This window comes from Cynoglossus semilaevis, chromosome 15 (assembly GCF_000523025.1).
Source record: "Cynoglossus semilaevis isolate Cse_v1.0 chromosome 15, Cse_v1.0, whole genome shotgun sequence".
NCBI lineage: Eukaryota > Metazoa > Chordata > Actinopteri > Pleuronectiformes > Cynoglossidae > Cynoglossus > Cynoglossus semilaevis.
This window is the reverse complement of record NC_024321.1, coordinates 11524259-11549235: the sequence shown is the minus strand read 5'-3', so window position 1 is coordinate 11549235 and position 24977 is coordinate 11524259. Positions and strand designations below refer to the sequence as shown.

At 38.7% G+C, this 24977-nt stretch overlaps 1 protein-coding gene across 2 annotated transcripts; it reads right to left on the bottom strand.

Annotated features, from left to right (window-relative positions):
- Positions 1-3068: 3068 nt before the first annotated feature.
- Positions 3069-24726, bottom strand: LOC103391040 (neuronal acetylcholine receptor subunit alpha-7-like). 2 transcript variants are annotated; one of them, XM_017039547.2, is made up of 11 exons: positions 24615-24726; positions 24239-24318; positions 23219-23379; positions 16657-16796; positions 14539-14583; positions 14112-14221; positions 8511-8758; positions 7711-7905; positions 6672-6758; positions 4660-4769; positions 3069-4588 (listed from the first exon to the last, which is right to left on the bottom strand). In XM_017039547.2, the coding sequence occupies exons 3-11, from the start codon at positions 23301-23303 to the stop codon at positions 3983-3985; spliced, it is 1626 nt and encodes a 541-aa protein (XP_016895036.1). In that variant the 5' UTR covers positions 23304-23379; positions 24239-24318; positions 24615-24726; the 3' UTR covers positions 3069-3982. The 2 variants fall into 2 exon arrangements, with proteins under 2 accessions (XP_016895036.1, XP_016895037.1); XM_017039548.2 differs by lacking the exon at positions 24239-24318 and having other exon boundaries at positions 24615-24724.
- Positions 24727-24977: the final 251 nt, after the last annotated feature.

The window sequence follows — 24977 nt, the reverse complement described above, 5'->3', positions numbered from 1 at the left end:
CAGCAGGAAATTCTCCTTGATGTCTGTCATGTCTGAGTCACTCTCCAGCTCTGCACATGTTCTGTGTTCATTTGAAACTGCCTCATCTTTAATATTCAAGAGAAATTCATGATTCTCGGAACGTCAGTGTCTGTAAGTCTTAACTGGATATTACACAGAATAAGATATTTTGGGATGTTTTTTTCTGTTAGACCAAAGTCAAAATACAAGATGGAAGATGAACTTACACATATAAAAAATGTTCTAATTGTTCTCACTATCTGCATTGCTGCTATATATTTCTGAAAGGCCCAGATAAAATTGTTATATTGTGTCAAAAAAAGGCATCCCGTATTTACCATTTCATAAACCACATGTGGATTAACTGCTTTCGTCACATCTCATGAAATTCTCCTTGATGTCTGTCATGTCTGAGTCACTCTCCAGCTCTGCACATGTTCCGTGTTCATTTGAAACTGCCTCATCTTTAATATTCAAGAAAAATTCATGATTCTCGGAACGTCAGTGTCTGTAAGTCTTAACTGGATATTACACAGAATAAGATATTTTGGGATGTTTTTTTCTGTTAGACCAAAGTCAAAATACAAGATGGAAGATGAACTTACACATATAAAAAATGTTCTAATTGTTCTCACTATCTGCATTGCTGCTATATATTTCTGAAAGGCCCAGATAAAATTGTTATATTGTGTCAAAAAAAGGCATCCCGTATTTACCATTTCATAAACCACATGTGGATTAACTGCTTTCGTCACATCTCATGAAGTGAGCAGCCACAAAATGAAGAAGAAGAAGCTCTAAAAATATGTTTAGTGCTTCTATGGGAGAATTCACATATAAAAACAGTACAAAAGAAGAGCCATTTTTCTTCACATCCTGAATCTGTTAAAGGAGCTGCTGGATCTCCTACATATAATGCATCATGACAATAAAAGTCACAGTGTTGACTCAGAAGACGGTGTCAGCGGCCAGAGGAGCTCTAAAGGCAGAAAATGATCCGTAAGAACAGGAACAGGGAAAAACATGCTTGAAATCTGCCCAGAGAGGAGGTTAAATCCAGAGTTCCAACTACTGCAGGATGATTTCACACCTGTCTGTAATGTTAGCATGCAGTCTGTATAATATATTGGCCCTAGATGAACTCCACACAGTGACATTGCAGCATCAAACACTGAGACAGTGTTTCAGATTAGACCAGTACTTCTCAAATAGTCGGGCGGACCCCCCTGAGGGAGCGCGGGAAGGTGCTGGGGGGCATGAGGGGCTTCCAATGGAATATGGCACGTTGGACATAAGTGTACCTATTGGTTGAATGATAACAAGCCTCCAGTCACTAGGTGGCAGCAACTCTTACAGTGGTTTGTACAGATAAAAATATACATGTTTTCAGGTTCTCAATAGTATTTCCATTCATGGGGGTGTGAAAACATTTCTGTCCCTAAGGAGGAGGGTGGGGAGAGGCATGACAGAAAACAACTGAGAACTACTGGATTAGACTGTTCCAGACTCATAATCCAAATGCTCATTTACTCAGATTACCCCGTGCTGGGAGATTACGGGTCGTGCATTAACTCATATTTGCTGCCGACAGAGAAAAAACACTATTTCTGATAGTTTGTTTGTGCATCATCGCTTGTTTTTTTTTTACTATTATTATACAGGATTTAACTTTATTTATGGCTTTTAGATAATCTGTAAATTGCAACTCACAGTGCTTGCTTTGTGTAAAAAAAAGAATTCCAGATTATTTAGTGACAGCCTTTGGTTCAGATCAGGCCCTGCCACTGCAGACATGTGACTTGCTGCGTCTCCTCTGAGCTTTAGCGCTCACTGGAACTAATGGCTCCAGGATTAGATTAAAGATTGTTTTATTACCGTGATGTTTGGATCATTTCACTCTAAAGAATCATTTATTTCAAACCTTTGTTTTCTTAAGTTGATTAGTTCTGGATGAGAACTTAATCGTGGTTTTTTTTTTTCTTTGTTTGTTTGTTTGTTTGTTTTTTTGTAGTTGTCCTTGAATCTTGGCAGACTTTGACACAACAGTCCATAAACGCTGGGCTCATTAGTTTGTGTCAAGGTTATGAATCCGATTTCACATATTTAATTGCCAGCAAATGTCTACAGAGACGATGAACACAACTCGCACATAAATTCACATTTGGCTACAGGAGGAGGAAAACCCACAGGAAGTCAGAATGATGGATGACAGAACTCCCTGCTCCGCAGACCCCACTGTTGCTCTTGATATGTCACATTAGCATTCAGGCTGTAGCCACCCACTGACATGAATTAGTGCTTATTACAGAAATAAACGTGTCAGGCAAAGTTGATTAAATAATGCCTTTTATGACTGCAGAAAGTGGCGTGACAAAAAGGAGAAAATTGATGAAGAGCTAATATTAACACATTCAAAGAAGAAAATGACAGAGAGAGAGACACTTGGACGAGACAGGAGGTTTGGAAAGAGAGAGAGAGAGAGATGATCATCAAGTAAAGCCGTTTCCTTGACTTCAACCTCAGGATATTCTGACAGTCTGCCTCACACACAGAAACACAACAGAGGCTTTTTTTATATTAACTTAAAATGCTGGCCCAGCAGTTCAGTAGGGGGAGGTCAATGCCTATAAGGCTCGGCTTCACCGTGAACTCTGTACTTTATTAATTCTATTCTTACCCTGTTCTATTGTCACCTTCTCTCTTACTTTTGGGATATAGAAATATATAGTATCACATTTCTAATCTTTCTACAGTTAGTTACTGTTGTTGCATTATTACCAAATAATTAGGTTTAGTTGTCTCTGATGGGGCCTTCCAGTGAGACAATGATGGAGGCGGTGGCCCTCAGTTTGAGACCACTGCTTTAAACAAACCGTTACTCTGTAGATGCAGTCAAAAGGATAAAAACTGCAGAAAATAAACCAAAATATTACATGGCATTGTCATATTCTTTACCATCATGCAGTTCATTTCACCACACTGGTCCACTTTCAACTTTTCCTAACACTGTTGTAAATGTTCTGTGGTTGAAACCAACTGACAAACAGAAAAGCACTGATCTTTTATACAGAGAATAAATATATTTTTATTGACGTAAAGTCAGAAACGACACAGTAAGACAGAGAAAAAAGACCCAGAACCGCAGCTACAAAAAACTGTGGGCAGTAAGGGAATCTTTACACAACACCACTGTATATGAATGAGTCTCACACTGTAACACAAAAACAATGCTCACTGACATCAGGGCTTTTTACAAATCTACACATTTGTGACAAGTGGAGGTTAGAAGTCGTCCTCTTTCTGTCGGACCATCGTCTGTTGTCACTTCCTTCAATATACACAGTGACAACTACTGAGAAAGTCAACGAGTTCTGTTCAGCCAATAAATGAACAAGTTCAGTATCAGCCGAGTGGCTTGTAGTCTACAGATGAATATTAAATGAACTACAGTTAAAAGCTCCTACTGTATGTACGTGAGCTGCTCTACACCGACAAAAGAAATGACTTCTACACTAGTTTAAAAACCAGAGATGCTCCATGTATTAATTCTGGCTTCATTGAATGAAAATGTCTTTCTACTGTAGATACTAACAGTGTTAGTAGAGAGGAACATCCTTCAGAGCAGATTTGAAATTAAACAGTCAGCGTTCACTCGTACTCAAGATAATATTTACCACATATTTAGACTAGACAGTGTCTCAGACAAAGACGAGGCAGTAAAGAGAAATATAATTCTCTTATTGTGCACTGACAACACGGTTGAATGATATTTACACAATTCAAAATATATTCAGTGGATATAATTATTACTCCTGTGATTCCTGACCTTTGACTTCATCTTTATTGCCCTTGGTGTTACAGTTGTTGATCCTTTCTAACTGATAGGAGCAACTTATATTTGCGAAAAAACTCAAGAGTATATATTTATCTCATCTTTAGACCTGATCTTTTTACACTTGTTTTTACTTGATGCTGCCATCACTTATGTGAAATCTTTAGAAACGGCCTCGATAAAGTTAGGAGCCGACATGAGAATCGTAAAAGTGCAAATGATGGAAAAGAGGGAGAAGGCCACCAGACACAGCCGGTCCACTACTGCCGCGGCAAACTTCCATTCGCTACAGATGGCCTCAGCCTCGTCCTGGTCCCGGAATCGCTGGGCTATGTACGACACTTCCTGCAGGATGCGCTGGATCTCTGGTGGTGGGATGCCAACTCCTATCCCCAGGCCTCCGGGACCACTGCCAATGATGCCGGGTGCATCAGTATCATCACCGGGAGAGCCGTAAACGCGTCCGCCTAATGCTACACCAGAGTCGCTGGAAGGTGGACAGTGTGGACTCTCCATGGTGTGGTAATTGCCAAAGTATAGGTTCATAGAACCGTTGGACGTTCCTGTGGGACACGGGGAGCAGGATGTCTGCGCGAGGGGCACAGTGAGGCTTGGTACTGTGCCCATCTCTATGGAGCTGGAACTGGAGTGCTGCTGAGAGGAGTGGCGGTACTTGTGGTGGGGCCGCTTGCGTTCATCTCCAGGCTGTTTCATTCGCAGGAACCAGGCGCACCAGTTCAGCAGAACCACGCGCACCTGAAAGACCGAGGACTGCATGTAGTGACAAAGAAACAACACTGAAAAGACTGATGGTTGACATCACTCACCCATTTGGGCATCTTCCCTCCCTGAGGGTCATGATGGTGAAACTGGAGGACTATGACAGTCACCACCACAGACATGCCCACAATCATCATGGTGCTGGCAAAATACTGGGCTGCATCAAAAAAAAAAGTAACTAATAAAGAATATTATTTATACAAACAGGTAAAAGTTTGAGCCTGAATCAAATCAAAAATCGGTTGATTTCACACTTTAACAACAAGAAAGCAAGTCTGGCCTATATATACAAATTAAGTTCCACTGCCTGGAGGAAAGCAAAATCTGTGCAAAAAACAAAACAAAATAAGGAACAAGGAAAAAACCCTAGTGCTGGATCTGAAGCCACATTTTTCTCAAAACAGGAAAGAGATAGAAAATAACAGAAGACTGTAATCTCTCTCTGACTGAACACAAATGCACCCATGAGCGACTGTAAACGGTTTCAATCCTCCTTTTTTCTTGTTTGTCAATGGCTGTGCAAAAGTATAAGGTAACGACTCAAGACGACCACAGCTACTGCAGCGATGGCAGAGTCAAACTTTCGGTCACCTCCGGAGGTCAGAAACTGTGAAGGGAGACGGGAAAGAAGGGGGAGGAGGCTTAATCAAGAGAGGAGGGCTGAAGAAGATGAGGCAGAGCAGCAGATAATAAAACCCAGAGATGAGGGAAGAATTAAGAGCCCAGACAGTAAAACGCTGCTAAAATGTGTGTTTATGAGAAAAGAGAGGACATTTCCTTTGTCTCCACAAGTCTGATGATCGCTCTTTAATGATTTTATGGTAACAATGAGTTCAAAACATCAGTCATGACATACATTGTTTATTCCTGGATGAGTTAAAAGAAATGAATTAAAACAGTAGACCAAGTGAAGTGGGTACAACAGCTCTGAATATGTGAAGAGAAATAAAAGGACCAGACTATCAGGTGATTAGGAGACGGTGAATAAAAATATGGTCTGTCTCTGGTTGTGGCCCAGAAGATTTCTTTAGTGCCCAGTTAATAGTGTCATAAGTTCCATTCACGTTCATCCACTGTGCTGTAAAAGCTCTGAGTCATTTTAACAAGGACACTAAAAGTGTCCCTCATGGCCTTGTGTTTAGGTCATGGTGAATAAAAACACTGATCACTCTCCCCACTGATGACAGACACATCAGGCTTTTCTCAGAGGAACGGTGACTTTAAATGTGTTCAGCATCACCGAACACTTCTCACATCAATACACTCGTAAAGAATATGGTTCATTGTTTGGCCATATATCTCTCTGATTGAACACTTACAACAAAGAAGGCAAAAAGCTATGACTTAAAAAGTTATTCAAAAGGGTCGTCCTCGATACCAATAGCAGTACCAATACTTCTTTAGTTTTAACAGCATTGGTATCAGTTCATACCTAATTATTTTGTCAGGATTTCAGATGTATTTTTCTTCTTTTTCACACTGGTGATATGAGATATTATCCTTCCTGTCACAAACGCCTCATCAGTTTCCTGACAAGGTCGTCAAAGTTTTCCTCTCAGCCCACCTCCTCACCACTTCTCCCTTTGGTCTCTTTATTCATTATTTCTTCCTCTTCTTTCTTTTCTTACTTCCCCACTAGAGAAACAGCCATTTCACAGCCTATTAACACTGCTGACAGCTTTAGACCGGGCCACCCAATTTACTTCATCCGCCATCCACAGGCACTGAGAGTGATGTATAGTCGCCCTGGAGCTACTCAAGGCGAAGCCCAGGAATACCCGAGGAGGATTTTTCATTTATTATTTTTCAGTGGTCCATACAGTATTAAAAAGCAGTTTCCCTGCTTTGAAAACTCTTAATAATTCATGCCTGTTTTATACGGCTGCTGTTTACTAGAAGTGCAGAAAACACTTGGATGGACACATAATGCACTAAAGCAAACTTACATACATGTGTATGTTCCACTTTCAGGACACACAGAATAGAAACCATTTTGAAATTTTCCATAATGATCGTTGTCTGAGATGAAATGGCTTCATACAAAGACTCAAACACCCACCAATCAGAGGAACAGAGTCGGAGGTCGCCGGCATGATCTCTGCTACGAGCAGCATGAAGACGGTCAGCGAAAGCAGCACGGTGATGCCTTGAGGCAGAGATAAAAAGGGAGACACACACAGACAGAACATGAATAAATACATACTGTGATGAGGGTCAGTGATACGTGAAATCACTCCTGTTATCACACATGTACTGTATGTTCTGTTCCAGTGACTGTGACCATCCGTCAGCTACCGGCTCATCTGCCACGTCCAAGGTAGTGTGCGTTTAAGGAATGACTCAAACACTGTCAGTGTAACCTGTGGCCTCTCATTTACACAGCGCTATTTATCAAAACACGTCAGCTCACAATAATAATTGGATTCAGTGGCGAAAAGTCTCACAGTGGAATCCAATTTGAAGTCAACCATCTCTGTAACCTGTGAAAAAATGTATTATGTATAAACACCCATTGTCAGATCTAAATTCTGTCATTACTAATGACATTTACAAAACACCATTTCAGTTCAGAATGTCTAGGAAGACGGCAGGAGGCCAAAATAAGTCTCAATCAATAAGACTAGTTTGATCTAAGTCTCAATTTAACTCGGCTCAAACAAGTCATGTCGCTAGACTTTTCCCTAATAACACGAATGCTGACAGGTTTCAGTACTCGATGCTGTTAAAACTCATTGTGTCACTAACAAAATTAGTTTCTACGAGCGAGAATGGTTCAAGGTTCACCCACCAAGTGTTCATTTTGTCAACTACACTTTTCCATCAGAGTCGATGAGCTTCAATTAAAAAAAAACTAAATATAAAATGACATGGGGTAAAATTACAGGAAAAAAATCAACTAAAAAAAACAAATATCTGTTAATAACCAAAAGTCCAATGTGCACTGATTTTTATTATGTAAATTAGGGCAACAAATGAAGGGAGTAAAAGCACAGTTCTTTTCTCTCTCTCAACTTACTACACTGTGGCTTGTCACAATGGATGGCAGTCCCTAGTCTAGGTTGACAAAATTTTTTCTTGCGTCTTTGTAAATATCTTACCGAGCGAAATCTTCTCCCCAGAGTCTGCAGGTAACAGAAAGACCAGCAGGGCCAGGCCAGAGATCAGCACACAGGGAATGAGCAGATTGAGTCCATAATACAGAGTCCTGCGGCGCATGGTGACTGTAAACGTCACGTCAGGGTAGGGCTCCTTACAGCACTCATAATACAGCTCATTACGCTTGGCTGGCACACCTGTGAGGGAAAGCAATACAGTCATCAGCAAACGAGGTTCTCTGTAGGTCGATACCAGCTGTAGAGTGTGACCGAGCCCAAAACGCCAGTGATTATAATGTGTAATGGTCAGATCTATTCTGTCACTGCTGTCAAACTGGGCTGCGCCATTGATTGAATTATTTATGGCTTGTAAAGACTGTGGCAAACACCAGCGCTAAGTCTCCAGGTTAGAGTCGATGGAAAAAAAAAAATCACTGGATTGATTTTGTTTTAGAGAACCATTTATCCAAGAGACAGACATTTTGTTGTGTTTATTAATTTGAGCTACTTTCAACCAGGAAGTAGACAGTATTTTGACATGAGTAGTTCATTTATTGAAGGCTCAGAATCTACTCATATGAATATTAAAACACAACAAGACCAAAATGTAATCACACTATTTTGAAAGGTTCTGTTTTGGATTTAGCCCACAGCTTAACAGCAGATTCATTCCATCATGTATTCTTGAATTATTAATTCTGTTCTGTCCTAATAATACGTACAATTCATATTCATTCATATTTTTAGACCAGTCTTACAGTTTTACCATTTGAAATTTAACATACAGTATATGGCAGTCTTACCCACGAGGTCCCACTCCCCGTTGGGTATGTAGGTGGACGTGTCCACGTCCAGCATCTGGAGGTCCAGCAGCCAACCGTTGTGCGTCCAAGAACCAAACTTTAGGTTACATTTCTGAACATCGAAAGGGAACCAACGCACATCGATGTAGCAGGTGCTCTTCAGAATGCCAGGTGGGATGTACTGGCAGTAACCTGAGGCATTCACCAGGACATTGGTGTGGAAGGTGGCGTCAAACCGCTCATCAGCACTAAGGAATAAACAAGAGAGGGGGGGTGTGTGGCTGTGTGCACCTGGAGGTGGAAGACCCTGAACGAGAGGCAGCTGCATGTTCTGACCTTTGGGGACTTAACTGACAAATCAGGAGAACACAATTCATATCTATAGATAAAAACTTAAAAAATATAAATTAAAAAATATATTCATTTTCATAGCATTTCACAACAATTTAGGATGTCATACTCCAGTTTTCTCTCTAATACAGGGGTAAACTATATTTATCAGAGGTCCAAATCCTTTTCTGGACAGACATCTCAGGGGCCTGATTCTTGAATAAAATGAAATGTTTTTGTCTAACATTATTATTTTATGTCTATTTTGGAATGCAGTCGCTTGGACAGATTGGACAGTTTGGCGGGCCAAATCTGGCCCAAGGGTGAATGAACTTCACGATTTGTTTTGTGACAAACCACTAACTAAAGTGTTTATTAATGAAATAAATAAAATGAGTACGTCCAGGTATAGACTGAAACTAAACAGTTCCAGGCCAACAAGCTGTTCTCTTAAATGCCAAATCAGCAATCTTCTCTATTAATCCTGTTATGTTTTTGTTTTTTACAGAAAACACCAAATGTTGTTTAACAGCATAGTTTCCTGTTTATCTATACATTAGGACGTAAAAACACTCCAGGTGTCTTTTTAGTTGGACAGTAAAATCAGCGTCCCGTTCTTCTGCAGTCATGTAACCACATCTGCTGCTGCAGCTATTTATAGCATCAGCCTCCTGCTGATGTTTCAAACTCCAGTAACTTCTGCTCTGATATATATCTACAGCCCAACTCTTCATTTATGTACCACAGCCCTGATACCATTTATTACTAACTGACACTAGTACCAGTAAGTATTTTCATTTGCATACTTGCTGTTGCTGATACTAGGTTTTAATAAATCTGCAATGAACAGGAAGCAGTGGTTATTTGTGCAGAAAAATAATATAAAGAAATGTGTTCTCTATGTTGTACATCACGTAAAAGCAATTCCACTATAAATACACACTGCAAGTACTCATGGTATGAAAACTGTCTCAGCCATTGACTGGTTTTCATCTTCTGCTCTTCTTCTCTGCTCCATTCATCCATGCATCCTTTCATCCATCATCTATTCCACTTATCCTTCCCAGGGTCACCAGAGACCAGAGTCAATCTCCTCTGACCGGGGGACAGAGACAGGGTACGCCTGTGGAGATCAGTTGTCCGTGAGTGTATTTTTATTCCTGACATTGTGTCTCAGCGTCTCTCCTGTTTGTGTCTGAACAGCAGCAGCCTTGGTCAGAGGACTGACATGTTGGTCCAGCCTCTGTTAGTACAGAGCTGATAAAAAAAACAGTGAATAATTGACCTCTGCAGACACTAAATAATAATAATATTTATATGACAGGAAGCAATTCAAGTTAAAAGACAGGTTGTCTGTCTTTGTAACAGATCCAACCTCAGGTACAAAGAGTAGATTATATATTCAATCTCTCTGTAATTATGAAATGAGAGGAAGCTGCAAATCAGAGTCAACTCACCCACAATGCCTCAGGTATTCTTGTTTTTTTTTTCATTTCTTAGTTACAGACAGAAAATATAATCAGGTTTAAAAATATATTTCATACCATCTCCATATTTCCATGGCAACAACAATGACATTTAGAAAGCATTCGCTATAACAACGTCCTCGAGTTGATGCTGTTTCAAGACGTTAATTAAGCTTTATCTCTAGAAACGGTTGCAGCTTTTAGATAATGGGTTTTCTTTGTATTTGCTTTTGGTAGTTGAAAATATGTTGAAAAGATTTTATATATATATAATATAAAACTATAACTGACTTGAGCAAGAAAAGGGTTAATTATATTGGTATAATTGTTGATTTTAGTTTTTTTTTTTTGTTTAACTAAAAAAGAAAACCCAGTTATTTCTGATTTATTTTTTAATGTGGGTATTTTCACCTGAGAGGAATAAAACTACTGCACATCAAGACACAGCAAACACAGAGGTTTACAGTTAGATGTCTTACTGTATCATCAGAGAGCAGTAGTTTGCTAAATGTCACAGAGGCAGCTTCTCTTTTTGATCGCTCACATTTATGTCTGTGTATAAGCTTTTAAAATAGACCATACATCAACTGGGATTTGTTGCGATGCCACGTAAACCTTTTCGAAACTAAACTCTGATGCTTTTTTTATGTAAATTGCACAGAAGAAATTACACACAATGCCTTCCTGTGTGAAGATAACATCAGAGAGTCTGGAACATCCCGGAGCCTCATTCAGTCGTGACAAAGGAGCGTAGCCAGCGTTTTCAGCTCTTCACAGAAATTGTAACTGAACACATCTGATTTACTCTGGTCTTCTTCCTCATATTAAACATTATACCTCAAAAGTGGCAAAAAACAGACTGAGTAATTCTGCAAAGGGCAGATTAAGACGGTTGATGAAATTACACAACCTGTCGCATCCTGTTAACGGACGGGTGTGCACATTTGTGTATATTGCAGAACTAAGTAAATTTTGAACTTCAGAATAACTTCATACTCAGTGTCGACTTGCTTTGGATATGTGAGGTTAATGTGGAATAAAAGGTGTAAAGTGATGCTAACAGACAGTGACAATGGTGGCAGTGACAGGTTCTGGTACCATGGGACGTGAATCAGCCATCTTTCCTCTCACTCTCTCAGCACCTGCAGCTCCCTAAACACACACTCATTCATGCAAACACAGCCAGACAGCCATCACTTCATGATGTAACCGCTGACTCTCAGCATACATTTGAATTTCTCTGCTTCCTTTGTTTTTGCTATTGACTACATTTTTAATCATCACTGCCTTAATTATTGACAACAGAAATCTGTTCAAGTTTCCTCCCAAAAAAAAGAACTATGAGACAAATACTTCTCTCCTGGTAGTCACAGCCATAGAGAAAAAAAAACTACAAATTATGAGACAGCATTCAGAATGTTGCTCCTCAAACTTCACTTACAAGGTTAAACTTGTTGTATCAAATTTACAATAAAATGTTACTGTCACATCTTGGCATGGAGTTTCAACCTGACAACACTGGTTTTAGTTTATCTCCAGAACATTTATTTATGTGATTAAAGAAAAGTCATCACATCTCTCAGTCTGACCATTTGTAGAATCTTTTTTTCCCCTCATAAAATTAAAACTCCACTTATTTGATTAGATTCCTTTTACTGTTATGGCCTGTCAGACGACTTTATCTGTACGTCTCTGCTGGCAGATATTGAGTTTGTGGTTTATCTAATTTGTGCGTCAGTGAAACATGGATTTTTTTTCTCAAGTGAAAGAGGCCAATGATGATTAAAATCATTCTGAACCTGTTGTACAACACATCTGCAAACAGGTCAAATGGCAAGATTAACTTGGTGTGATAACCGCTACAGTTACAGCAATGAAACATCTGACACACCATTACCATCGGTAAAACCTAAAACACTCATCACTGGTAGTGGGTTGTTTTTTTTTTTTAACTTTTCTGTGATTACCATTCATAGTGGGACTCTGAGTGCACCTGACCACAGCAATTCTAAACATCATTAACTTCAAATTAAAGCTACAGCAACAGATTAATGTCGAGAGCCTGGCTGAGCAGAGTGATAATAAGAGGCAAAGCATTCACTTTTCTACACAGTGAGCATGGCGTGTTATTGGCTGAACATTGCCGGCCCACTGAGTAATTGCATGTGTTAGAGCATAATTGTGAGACTGTGTGTGTGTATGTGTTTTTATAAGTACTGTGTTCACCTGTATTTATTTATAACAATGAATGTGTTTGTAGCAGCGTTGGCTGTGCATCACTCAGTGGGGAGCTTTGAATCGTGCTGCATAATTACTTATGTTTGTGTGTGTTTCCAGCAGTGATCCATATTACAGATGGGAGCGGTACAGTCTCACAGCCCACAGGGGGCATGTATACGTTCTGGTTCGGCTGTAAAGTGAATTTCCTCTTCGGCTTCACATTATTGTTCCTTCCTGCCAGTTTCCACACTGTAAGTCACCACTTTATTCCATACCCGAGACGTTAGACACTGTGTTCTTTAATTAACTTGAATGGTGGTTTTCAAACTCCCATTATCACCTACAATTTATATTTACTTGCAGTTCAAATAGAAAACCTCCTGTGATTAGATCATAAACAGTAACCTGTAGCTACTGGAGCTGCAACAGCTGTTTATTGAGTCTCTAACAACGTTTAAAGGAAGTTTGATTTTCAAGGATCTGTTCTGGACTGAACTGATCTTTGGTACTGCACACACACCAAAATACAGCAGTGGAAAAGATAAATTCAAAATGTGTTGCAGAAATTAATATGTATGAACACTCCCTAGATAATCCACTGTAGAGTCTGTGCCAGTATTTGACAAACTAAATAGTAAACTGAGGTTTACTGCATCTGTATAAATAAACAGAGGCACAATGCTAACACATACTACAGTTAAAAAGGAATGAGTTCAAAACTGAACCAAGAAACCAAGAAAATGCTGAGACCCTGAAAAAACAAAGACAGGTAGATTAGATTGTTTATAAATGTATCAGTGAGAGCTGGGAATTATTATTGTGAGACGGTGAAATATGAAAGGAAGGTAGGAGAGAGACGGAATGAGATACGCAGAGGTCTGTTAGGTTAGGGTGGATGTGTGAGGGAGATGGAGAAACAGAGGAACAGAGAATGAGAGTGCTCAGATTAGGATTGATAATCCTAGCAGTTTTAACACTGGAGCTTTTAAAATGTGGTTTTAATGCTGCATCTCTCTCTCTCTCTCTCTCTCTCTCTCTCTGACAGTCCTCCTTTATTTGCAGCATCTTATTAGTTTTCTGTTCCCCTCAGTCACAGATCTGATCATCGGTCTCTCTCACAGTCATGCAAATTCACTGCTGTTTCAGGCAGCCTACAGTTATAACTATATTGAAAAATCCTCAAACAGAAACGGTGCAAACTAAATTTCTGTCCGAGCAAACAACAAACCTGTCCGCCCTGGATGACACATTACAATGAACGGCTCTGGGTCCATTGATAAAGAGAATAAAGTCACTCTGAAAGACTGGTTTAGTTTTCATTAAGACTGACAGACTGTCCACCTGATTTATTCTATTTTAAAGCCAATCTGGCAGTTTGTTTACAATCCCAGCTTCTTAAATTAAATTAAAATGTGGTGCAGGTGTAACAGAAACAAGGAATCGTTTTAATCGTTGATTTAAAAAAACTTTGTGTTTTCATTTGTACCACCTCTAGAACAACACTGTTGCTGTATTTACAGTACAACAGACACAAGGTTTATTTCAACTGTTTGAAGCAGTTTATAAGAAATCAGGAAGTTCTGACCTGTTGTAGAGCAGGATGTCAGGGGTCCAGATCTGGTCTGAGGGGAAACGCAGGTTCTGGACACCAGGGTAGTTTTCTGGATTCCAGCTCAGGTAGACATCAGTCCAGTGCTAGGACAGGAAGAGAGACATTCCCTTACCACACTGAGTTATGTACGGAAGCCATGTAATAGTTTAGATATGTGAGAAGTAGGTAGATCTTTAAAAGTCCCTTGGGAGTTACTTCAGAGAAATGAAGGACTAAGTAAGAACAATAAATGGGTAGATTAGCAGAAAAAAATGGAAAAATTGATGCAAAGCGTCTATAGTTACACACACATGCACAGAATAGCCAGATATAAATAGATATTAATATAATAAATATGTAATTTTAATAATAGTCATTTAATTCCAAACACTGTTGAAAAAATAAATATTTCATAACTCACCAGTTGCAGCCAAGCATTTGTCATCAAGACTTGGTTCTTCTCATCCTAATGATATATAACAAAACAGAAAGATGAAAAATACAATCACAAACTATTTAAAAATAATGTTTATAAAAAAAAAAAGTGCAGTAGATGAAGAGAAATATGACAAATATTCCAATACTGGTTGTTGGAAACATTTTAGCCTCTAATCACGGCTGTCACAGTATATGTAGATACATATTTGTTAAGACAGTTCCAACTGTGATACTGATATTTTTGTATGAGAGTGTTATGTTGATCAGACAAAAAAGTTCACCAAAGACTTGGTTTTTTCATGTTAATATTGGATTTTAGCTTTCATCTTTGAATCACATGCACATCATGGCAAAACACTAAAAGTTCTGTGTGCTATTAAAACCTAGCAGGTCATTTTTCCACTCGTACTCTGCAAAAGTGAACTTTAGATTTATGTGAGCATTACAAAAGCCCATCAGAAGAATTTTAAATATTTCAAAAGCATTTTTCTCCGTGACCCCACTTAAATCTGTCCATGAATGCCTAAGTCTTTAATGGGAACTAAAATCCCTTCCACTGCAAGACTGTGCCATTAAGTCCAAAACAAAGGCACTGAAATGACTAATGCAAAGCTAAAAGAGAGCACATAGAATAGTTGGATATGCTTGATCAATTGTTAATAGGAAATATTAATATTGCAGTCCTTTATTCCGCACTTTAATTAAGCTACAATCTAAAAACCTGAAACAGTACGATGAAAGCCACTGTCCTAACATAACGATGAACTTCAAACATGTTTGTAAAATGAAATGTGAAAATGTGCAGCTCATTTCTTGGCCGTGAGGTCAAATTATCATTTTTGCTAGCGTCAGGGATTTTCCGTTTATGAAGCAGAACTGAAAAATCAAAACTCCAGCACGGACAAAAGAAACAGAAAAGAGATGGAGAAAAAAAATCCTTATTTAACAGATCTGGAATAAATTAAAGATATCCTCCTCCTACCAGATCAGTCACAGATGAGTGTGTGAACCCACTGAGGTTTTTTTAATGTCCAGTGTTTTCCTGGGTTGGTTTGTGTTTGACAAAAAAATTTGATGAATTGATGAAACTAAAATCAATGGTCATTTAAATTTCCTGAATGCCTGTGAAAACTGGGATATACCAGGAGAAAGACCTTTCCACTCATATGCCACGAGGATAAGTACAATAGTGCAGTAGTACTGCGTCTGGTGTAAACAAACTAATGTACTCCATTTCAGTGACTGATTAACACATTTTCATACTTTCATCTTACTTTCACAGTTAATGAGTCAAGGCTTCATTTGAAAGCCCACTGCTACTCGGAGAAAAAAATAACAATTGGAAAAGTCATTAACCATAGTGAACCTTAATTGATTTTGGAAGGGTGGGAGTCAGAGCCTGAAGGTCCAAAGTAAGAAATGGAATTCCGGGAAATCAGGAATGTGTCAGGAGTGTCAAAGTGTGGCAGACAAATAACACTTCAGACAGTGACCTGTGAGAGGCGCTTGACTCCTCTAATCCACAGTCTAGACGTCAAGAAAACGTGCGGAGAGAAAGAAAATAAGCAAATCGTCCTCAGCCATCTGCCCTGGTCGAGCTGAAGTGAGGTTCTGTTGAAAGTTAACTCACAATTTATGAAGATTTCAGTCACCACAGATGGTCTGTGAGTGAGCGAGCGAGCGAGTGAGTGAGTGCATGGTTGGTTATTTTATTCTCCCTGGTTCAGAGCATCTGTTTAGAACAAGTATAATTGCTTTTTTCCTTTTTTCATCATTAGTGAAAATCATTTCTGGAAATGGACTTGTAAAATAAAAAATTACATGTGAAATATAAAAAAACAATGAATTGCAAAAGCTCAATATTTCAAGCCATTTTTTACCACATACAGCAACAATAGCAACTAAACTATAAATTGTCAAGACTACGTTAATGTCCACAGTGCAGCAACTAAACTATAAATTGTCAAGACTAAAATGACTTAAAATGTCCAATCTACTTACATTATATACACACATTTATAAATACATATAGATATATTCATGCATACACACATATGTATATATCATTTTTTTCTCCACATAATCATCAAGTCACACTTACCACATCTATGATCTGCAAGAGTGTTAAGCCCAACTCCACCAGAATAGGAGCAGAGTCGTTGACTACAGGTCTCTCTAGTCTGTTATAGTTAGCTAGCAGCTCTTTGTACAGTCTCCTCTGGTGCTCCCCCTGCATGGATCCTGACGTTAAAAAAATAAATTCATTATATAATGATATAAATATTCGAACATGTCTCAATGTCACTGTAATGATGAAACTTTTCCTTTAAGAGCTTAGAGGTAAACTTCCAGTCGAAACAGACATTTTTCCCAAGGACACACCTTGATTCACTTTAATAGGAATGCATAATCTTTGTATTCTGAACATTATATTCAGCAGGGATTTGAGAACTTCGGTTTAGCTTGGAGAATTTATTTTCTGCCTATAGCAACTTGGAAGATATCCTTTTAGACTGAGGCCAATATCTCACTTAATATAATGCTTCCAGGGTGTATGCCTTTGTCCTTCTATATCTTTAATCCAGTTTGTACGGTTGCTGCCAAAATATCCCCGACTGCAACGCTTCAATGTACAACTTAAATCTGATGTAAAAATTTCCACAAGGATGATGGTCTTCATATCTCCTAAAATAGTTGACACCTGAACACTGAACATGGTAAATCAGGAGAAGTGTGTCTGGTGCAGAGTCCTTGACTGAGAGTGAGTGCAGCCTCAAGTTCCAGAATGATCAAGTTGATGTGTTTGTTGGCTCATCACCATCAAGATCTCCTACAATTATTCAGAAACAAAAGGAATGAGTCTGTGGAAGTGTAATGTGAAGGTCACCTTCTGTTAAGATGATGAATATTCCCAACACTGATAAATGAAAACATCAGTAATGAGCTGAGTTGACCTGAACATACACTCACACACTCATACGTAAAAAAAAAAAAAAAAAATCAGCAGCACAGACTTTACTATAAGGCAAAAAATGCTTTTTAAACTCGAAACTCGAACTTGATGGGCCGCATTTGGCCCGCGAGCCTTGAGTTTGACACATGCGTTAGAGAGATAAAATCCATGTCCAAGATGATCTATTATTGAATGAAAAACAATTAAATTGGATTTGTAGAAAAACAGACTTGGTTGTACACAAATACTACATTTGAAATGTGGATCTGTGGCTTCTATTCTTAGTCCTGTGTTCCATTACAGTATACAACACAACGGTAATAAAGGCAATAAATCTGAAGGAGGAAATCAGTCTCCTATAATAAAACCATGTCGGTGGTAATGACTTCACTAACTGCTGAGATGAATCAATATATGAAGAATGGAGGGTGAACTTCTGATGTTGGTTTGATGAGCTGTGACTTTTTTTTAAGTCAATCCACTGACAAATCTCATGAGAAGCTGACGAGGACAGATCATTCTAAAAGCACAGCAGACAAGACAGGGTGAATAAGCTGAAAGGAATCTCACAAGACAGGGTGAATAAGCTGAAAGGATCTGAATCTACTCAAACCTTTACCAATTAGGTTGGTTTTACAATTTTAATTTACATGCAGCGTTCCTTAAAGTTGTAATTCATCTGTGACCTAATGACCTTTGATAAAGTGCCACCTTATACCAAGATGACACTTCTTCTTTGACCTTTTGCTATCTGTCACTCTAAGTACATATTTATTATCTCTGCTATCCAGCTACAGAGAAAATTATTTTGACCTGCTAGGTATATCAATACACAAACGTGTGTATTGCCAAACCCAGACAAAGTAGTGAACCGTATAACCATGTTGGACAGGTCATTAGAGGAAAATGTCAGGGGTCACCACTGGGCCCTGGTAAGGTCTCAGAGAAGACCATCGATTAGTGCCATTATCCAAACGATCAATTGCCAACAAACAGCCTGACAGAGAACAGGTCTATTATTCATAAATATCACACAAATGATTGACACTTTTTTTTTTTCAATTTCTGCAACCATTGATTAATGGAGATAATTACTCCCCCCTGCTCCAAAAATGTCACAGACAAGTCCTGATTAGAAACGGGGGTAAACCTGCTCAGGTTACAAACAATGATTCTCCAGAGAACGTCACATTACAAACCATTACAGCTTAGTCTGCGCCCGACTCTACCACCTTTGTAAATAATGTTACGTAAAAATTGTTTTTACGAATGAAAGTGACTTTTCTTTCCTCTCTGAGAAGTTTATATCTGGGTGATGGTGAGGAAATGTGGTTGCAAGAGCTTCTACTGAGTTTGGAGGTGTAGCTGCAGGCGTAGTTTTGTCAAAACATAAATAATTCATTTTTTTTTTCCAAAACCAAAATTACTGATTTCAAACAAAAGCAATGTGAAAAATATAAAAAGATTGGTGAATCTGTTATTCCTTTTGTTATGCTTGTCCTCCTACATGGTTTTCATTAAGAGAAAAAACACAAACCAAAATGTCATTCATTTAATATCACTTCTGGAAAAAAATAATTAATCTAAGTTATTTTTTTCTTTCCCACCTGCTTTATTTTCTCTCAGGCCATTCTTCGGTCATAACTATTTTTAGACCCTTTTTTAATTCCCTTTTTGTTCCACATCTAAAAACACAGTTACTTTGCTCTACCCATAAACATATTTCCTTTACTTTGTTTCATTTCTGTGACAGGCTTTAACTAATCTCTTTGTATGAATTTTCCAATTGAACACAAAAAAGTATTCAGTCATTTTAAAATCTAAGAGTCGACATAATACACAATTTGGGGAGGTCATAATAAGGTCAGAGTCAGCTCTTTGCATCTACATGTACTGTACACTGGAGTTGACAGTTTTTCTTTTCTTTTGCTTGATCTAAAAATGTATTCTTTATAGTTTAGGGCAGAGGGTAAATATCTATATTCTGCTTTCCCATGGAAAACGCATAAAAAAGATTCCCTCTCAGCTGCTGCCTTCCTCAGAGTCGCCGCAGCGGATTATCCTCATATGGGATTTAACACAGATTTTTTAAGCCGGCTGCCCTTCCTGATGCAACCTTTTCTGTTTATTCAAGCAGCGCTGTAGCACATGGAGCCTATAGGCTGTAGTCCTTCATCACTTCATTCCTGGTGAATAAATAAGATAACTAATAGCATGGATAACTACACATTTTTGGCTCAATCTAATTTCCACCTGTTGCTAACATACCCTTTATCTTATTGTTATCCCCCCCCCCCCCCCCCCCCCAAAAAAAAAAAAGACTTCCCATCTGAAGCCAACAAGGCTCTGGAAGAAATGAATCAAACAGAGGGAGTTAGAAACCTGGGGCAGGAACAGGGCAGAACAAAGCCAGCGCTGACAGATCGTTGCTCCCCGAGGGTTAGGGGCAGTCTGCTCTTAAACAAACGCTACACCTTGTTGCAGCCTTTGTAATGCAAATGATCAGGCTAAGTAAATGTGTTCTTGTGTGTTAGTGATGAAAGAGTAAGTGGAAAAATGAACAATATCCTACCAAAAAGGGGACAAACTGACAGAGCAAACTTTGCTTAATGTATTTGTTTTTTACACCTTAAGGCCATAGAAATTCACATAAGGTAAAGTTTTACAAATTTGAAATTTTCTTAAGAATAATTAATTGGGTAATGCAGCAGTGGAACAAAAATCATTAGACATTTGTGCAGACTCTCTTAGACTATGTCTGCACAATCCACCATATGTGGAGCATGTCTGTTTTTTTATAGTGAGCAGCTCCTCATAAAACTCCCTACAGACACATGCACTGTGCGGCAACAATATTTGGATTACAACTGTTGAACAAAAATTTGTATTCAGGGGTTGTAACATGATTTGATTAGTGCTATGTGACTTTTTTTTCCCCATCTGAAACTCTCTCAATGTCTGTGTTTAAATGACATTCGACTAAATAGGATCCCTGAACTGACGAACTTATTTAAATTGAAGTCACATCTACCTGGACAACGACCTGCTATCATCTATCATTTGGATGATGAATAAGTCAGGAGGAGGTCAGCGGTGAATTATCCAGATGTTCAGCTGCTTTAACCCTGGTGTCTACTCTATTATCCACCCCTGATTCAAAACACAGACAAAGTAGAGACAAAAGAAAAGAAAGGAGGATCAAGGACAATAATTAAACTGCATGGAGAGAGAGAGGTAGAATTACAATCATACACAAGTAAAAAGCACTGCCTTTAATCTATGTTGTACGTATGGACAAAACATTACCATATATGATCAAATTCTATATTGTAATATAGTCTTGCTGTACTGTGAGGTCACAGCAACACTGACTTATATAACTGATAGAAAAAAGGTTTTATTTTAATTTTGCCGTAGTTTCTTATTCCTGACAAGCAGCCGCCAGTGTTTTGCAGACAGACGGAATTTTTTATTTCTCTTGAGATTTCCATCAAAGAAGTTCCAAAATAAAAGACTAACAGAAATGGCTCATTGAGGTTCATCATCTTAAATTATGCACAAGGCTGTATACAAGGTCGGTTACCTTTGTGGTCGCCAGAATGACGAGTGTCACACAGGAAATGGCTCTAGACAAATCCATAATTGCAAAGCACCAATTAGGTTATTGAAAATTATTTGGTTGAATTGATAGGCACACGAGGAATTCTGTTTGACTCTGTTACATTTCACTTTCCCCGAGGCTTGATTTACCATTAATCAAAGAGACTTAGAAGACCAGATATTCACATCTATAATATAAACATAAAAAGTTCCTGTTATTCGAATTGTAATTATTGATGAGAAGAGATGGACGTGTTTTTTTGACTGGACATCAGAAGACCTGCACTGACAGGAGACAATTCATAAATTCACTGGTGACAAGGAGGAAAGGGATCTTCAAGGAGACAGGAAGGAGAGGGGACAGAGACAGATGAGGGACAGTGAAGAAGACTGTGGCTGAGGATTGATTTGACCTTTTCACACATTCAATAGTACACTTGTAATAAGTGACTGCAGAGGTTTTGTGTGGGTTACACCTCGTGTAGTGCCATGTGATCGGCGGTGAACAGGAATCGCACCATATGTGTTTTGTTAACAGAGGTTTTTATGGGCGGATTCATAAAGGGGAGATTTTTAATCTATACTTCTGGGGTTTAACCATTAAAACGACTGCAGGTTTAATCCTAATCCCGAAGCTTTAACCTCTGCTGATATGCACCACTATCAGTATAAGTGTTACACCAGCTGAGAATGTCCTTAGGCATTAACAACCTGTTGAACATTTTCTGTGAAGATAATGAATAAATGGCAGCACGGGCGTCACTTTGACTGAATGTGTCACGTATTGTGCACCACTTTAAAACACTGTTGTCATATTTGACAAAGTTAATAAACGAAGGACATTATGAATAAAATTAAATATAGTTAGTAAAATGAATAAAATTCCACCACAGCCTGCTTAACAGAAAGTGAGCACAGCTTTCACATCAATAGTGCATTTTATTATTAAAAACACTGTTTCCTGTGTTCCACTAAACAAAGCATCCCCTAAATTGATTAGCGCGATTACTATTAACACAACGCTAACAATGGCTGTCATTGCTCCGGCACCCATAAACCTGCTGTTCTTGCTGAAAAAAAAAATCCACTTCTTTTTTGACTGTGGTCCAGTGCTTCCCTTGACAGACCTAAGCTGCTTATTCCATGTAAATGCTATGAATGTGCTCATGCTACAGGTCAACATGCGGCTTTTGCTGCTGTTTAACCCCGCCTGGAGCAGTGACACAAAATGACACACAGAGAATTACACACTGATTTCTAGACTTGTCTGCTTCTAAGGTCCGTTTTCCAGCTCAAATATACATCACTGCAGTGCTGTTTTTCTGACCTGTTACAATAAATAAAAACCAGTCCAGGACCTCCTTGTTTCTGGCCTATATTGGTTTGTGTTCCTGTTGTTTTCACAACTGAAAGACTACAGGATATACAAAAAACAGTCATAAAAGTAGTCCACCGCTTGTGAGGAGGTGAGGAGGACAACAACTTTGACGAACAACAACTTTAATGGTATAAATATCCTACAGCCTGTGGACTCACACGTGGACATTTTGCAGCAAAGCTGCAGCGTCACAACCTGCAGGGCATAAGTAACATGTTGATGCTGATGATGGAATGGGGCTTAGGAGAGAATTATGTGCATGGTGTTGAACAAGAGTGAGCAAATATTAATGCTGCACTCACTGAAAATAATACACACATTAATAATTATTGGACATGCAGGTGCACGGTGCTTAAAAATAACTGTGTGCATCACATTCATTTTTAAAGGGGACAAAACAACAATGCTTCCATTGTACGGAAGTTATAAATTACATCAGTATCACATTAAGTGGGATCTAGCAGCCACGATTAATGGACTTTTTATGCCTTTATTAGCTTAAAAATAAAATATAATTTGTCCTCTCTAATAACTAAACATTTCCAAAGTCAGTGATAAACACAAAAGCAACACAAATACCTAGTTTTAGAAGAAATATTCAATAAGAGATTGGTATCATCAACGTTGTATTCATTTTTGTTATAAAATTAAAATTATAAAATAAATATATTTGTATTACAGAAAGTGTCTTAAAATATGGCAAAAGTTAAATTATATATTTTCCGAACCTACCTTTGAAAAGAATGACTGTCCAAATGTAAAACCCAAAGGAACACGGTCCCCAGAACTTGTGTCCCGTCATCCTGCCACCGCTCATCGACGCCGGCCGCTGGTAGCGGACTCTCGGCTACAGAGGTGAAGAGTTCCGGCTGAGAGGTGGCGTGAACATGAGGCTGGAGCAGAAGGGGAGCAGAGAAGGGAGACAGACCGTGTCACGTTCAAGAGGAGACAGACGGAGCAGGAGAAGAGTGGAGTTCATAGGGGCGCGTTCACGCTGCCTTAGAAACACATTCCCTCACAAACAGAGAGAGGGATGCTGCCGCGAGGGCGCGCAGAACCGATATAAATCTGAATTGTCTCAGACAGAGCAGACAGTAAACTGGGGTTAAATCCCCCCCAAAAACAAAAACAAAAACAAACAAACAAACTGGGAAACTAACTTGAGATATCCATTTAATTAATTCATTTTCAATCTTATTTTCAGGGGCTTGTTGTGCTGCCTCCAAGTGGCTAAAATGAAATCAATAAATCCTTGAAGACACTCTCTTCTACAAACACGTGAAAGAGCCATCACTCATGTCAAATCTTGTTCAGTAAATGAAAGCACCAACTCCTGGTTCTTGTCTATGGAATGATTGAGTGTGATGAATGTGAAACAGAAATGCCAAAGCTGACAGTCAGCAGATATGTTCACTAAATCCCTGATCAAAACCCACGCTGCTTCAAAGATTAAATCAGACTAAATAAATGTCAGTGTTAAACATTTCTTTCAGCAAATCCTCACTGGAGGAATGTTTACCTCCCAGCAGTGTTGTTTATATCAATGCAAATGTGAAAGAATGGGGTCATGTTAGTTTAGGGTTTTCTTTCTGAGTCACAACCTTTGATGAGACAAGAGGAAGCTTTTATGCTGACAGCCGGGGATCATGGGTAAAAGAGCTTATCACGGTGTGTACTTGATCATGGGTAAAAGAGCTTATCACGGTTATTATGGTGTGTGTTTTGTAAACGTGTATGTGAGCGTGCACCAACCCAGTGTTTTCTTGTTGTTGTTGTTGTTTGGCAACATGTTGCAGAGTAGACATGGGTTTCACTTCTTATTGCAGTGGTTCCTAAAGTTATTACACAAAGGGCCACAACAGGTCATTTAATTTTTAATCGTGCAATGGTCAAAATAAATCACTTTTTTTTCTTAAGAGAAAATATCAGTTTTGAGGAATTCATGTCTCTTAACAAAAGTGGAGTTTTGCAGCAATAGCAGTGAATGTGTCATGGCACATAGGTAACCTGTTCACAAACTCTGAGCTGAAAAACAACGGCAAAGATATGTACACCTGAAAAACTCTAACTACAACAAAAAATACAGACTCCGAAATGAAAGATTAACAACATGGGGCAAAATACTCACAAAACAATATCCAGGTGAAAACCACGGAGAAAACAGAGTTTTAAAACACTTGTTCTCGACGGAGAGAGAAGGAAACGCAGGGACACAGGGCGGGAGCAGGTGAATCTAATCAATCTCTAATTACAGGTGAAGCAACGCGTAAGACAGGAAGTAAAACAAAAACTGCTTAAAAATAAAACAATTGTGAACGCTGTAGGTGGGAAATAATTACAAGTATAGGTAGTCAGAAAAATATGAAAATTAATTTGTTGATGAATACAAATATGAGAACAGAGTCTGGAATTGAACCCACAACCCTGCAGTTAAAATACAGCTGCATAAGTTACTGAAACATTCCTTCTTCTTTGTCTCTGATTGTCCGTA

Bases quoted from the DNA above. Each gene is read 5' to 3' on its own strand.
- LOC103391040 (XM_017039547.2), bottom strand. From the start codon at position 23,303: ATGAGCGGTGGCAGGATGACGGGACACAAGTTCTGGGGACCGTGTTCC. The intron at 8,759-14,111 runs GTCAGAACTTCC...TTTATTCCTTAG, and splicing joins GACATCCTGCTCTACAACAG to TGCTGATGAGCGGTTTGACG. The intron at 7,906-8,510 runs GTAAGACTGCCA...TTTCCCTCACAG, and splicing joins CGGGGAGTGGGACCTCGTGG to GTGTGCCAGCCAAGCGTAAT.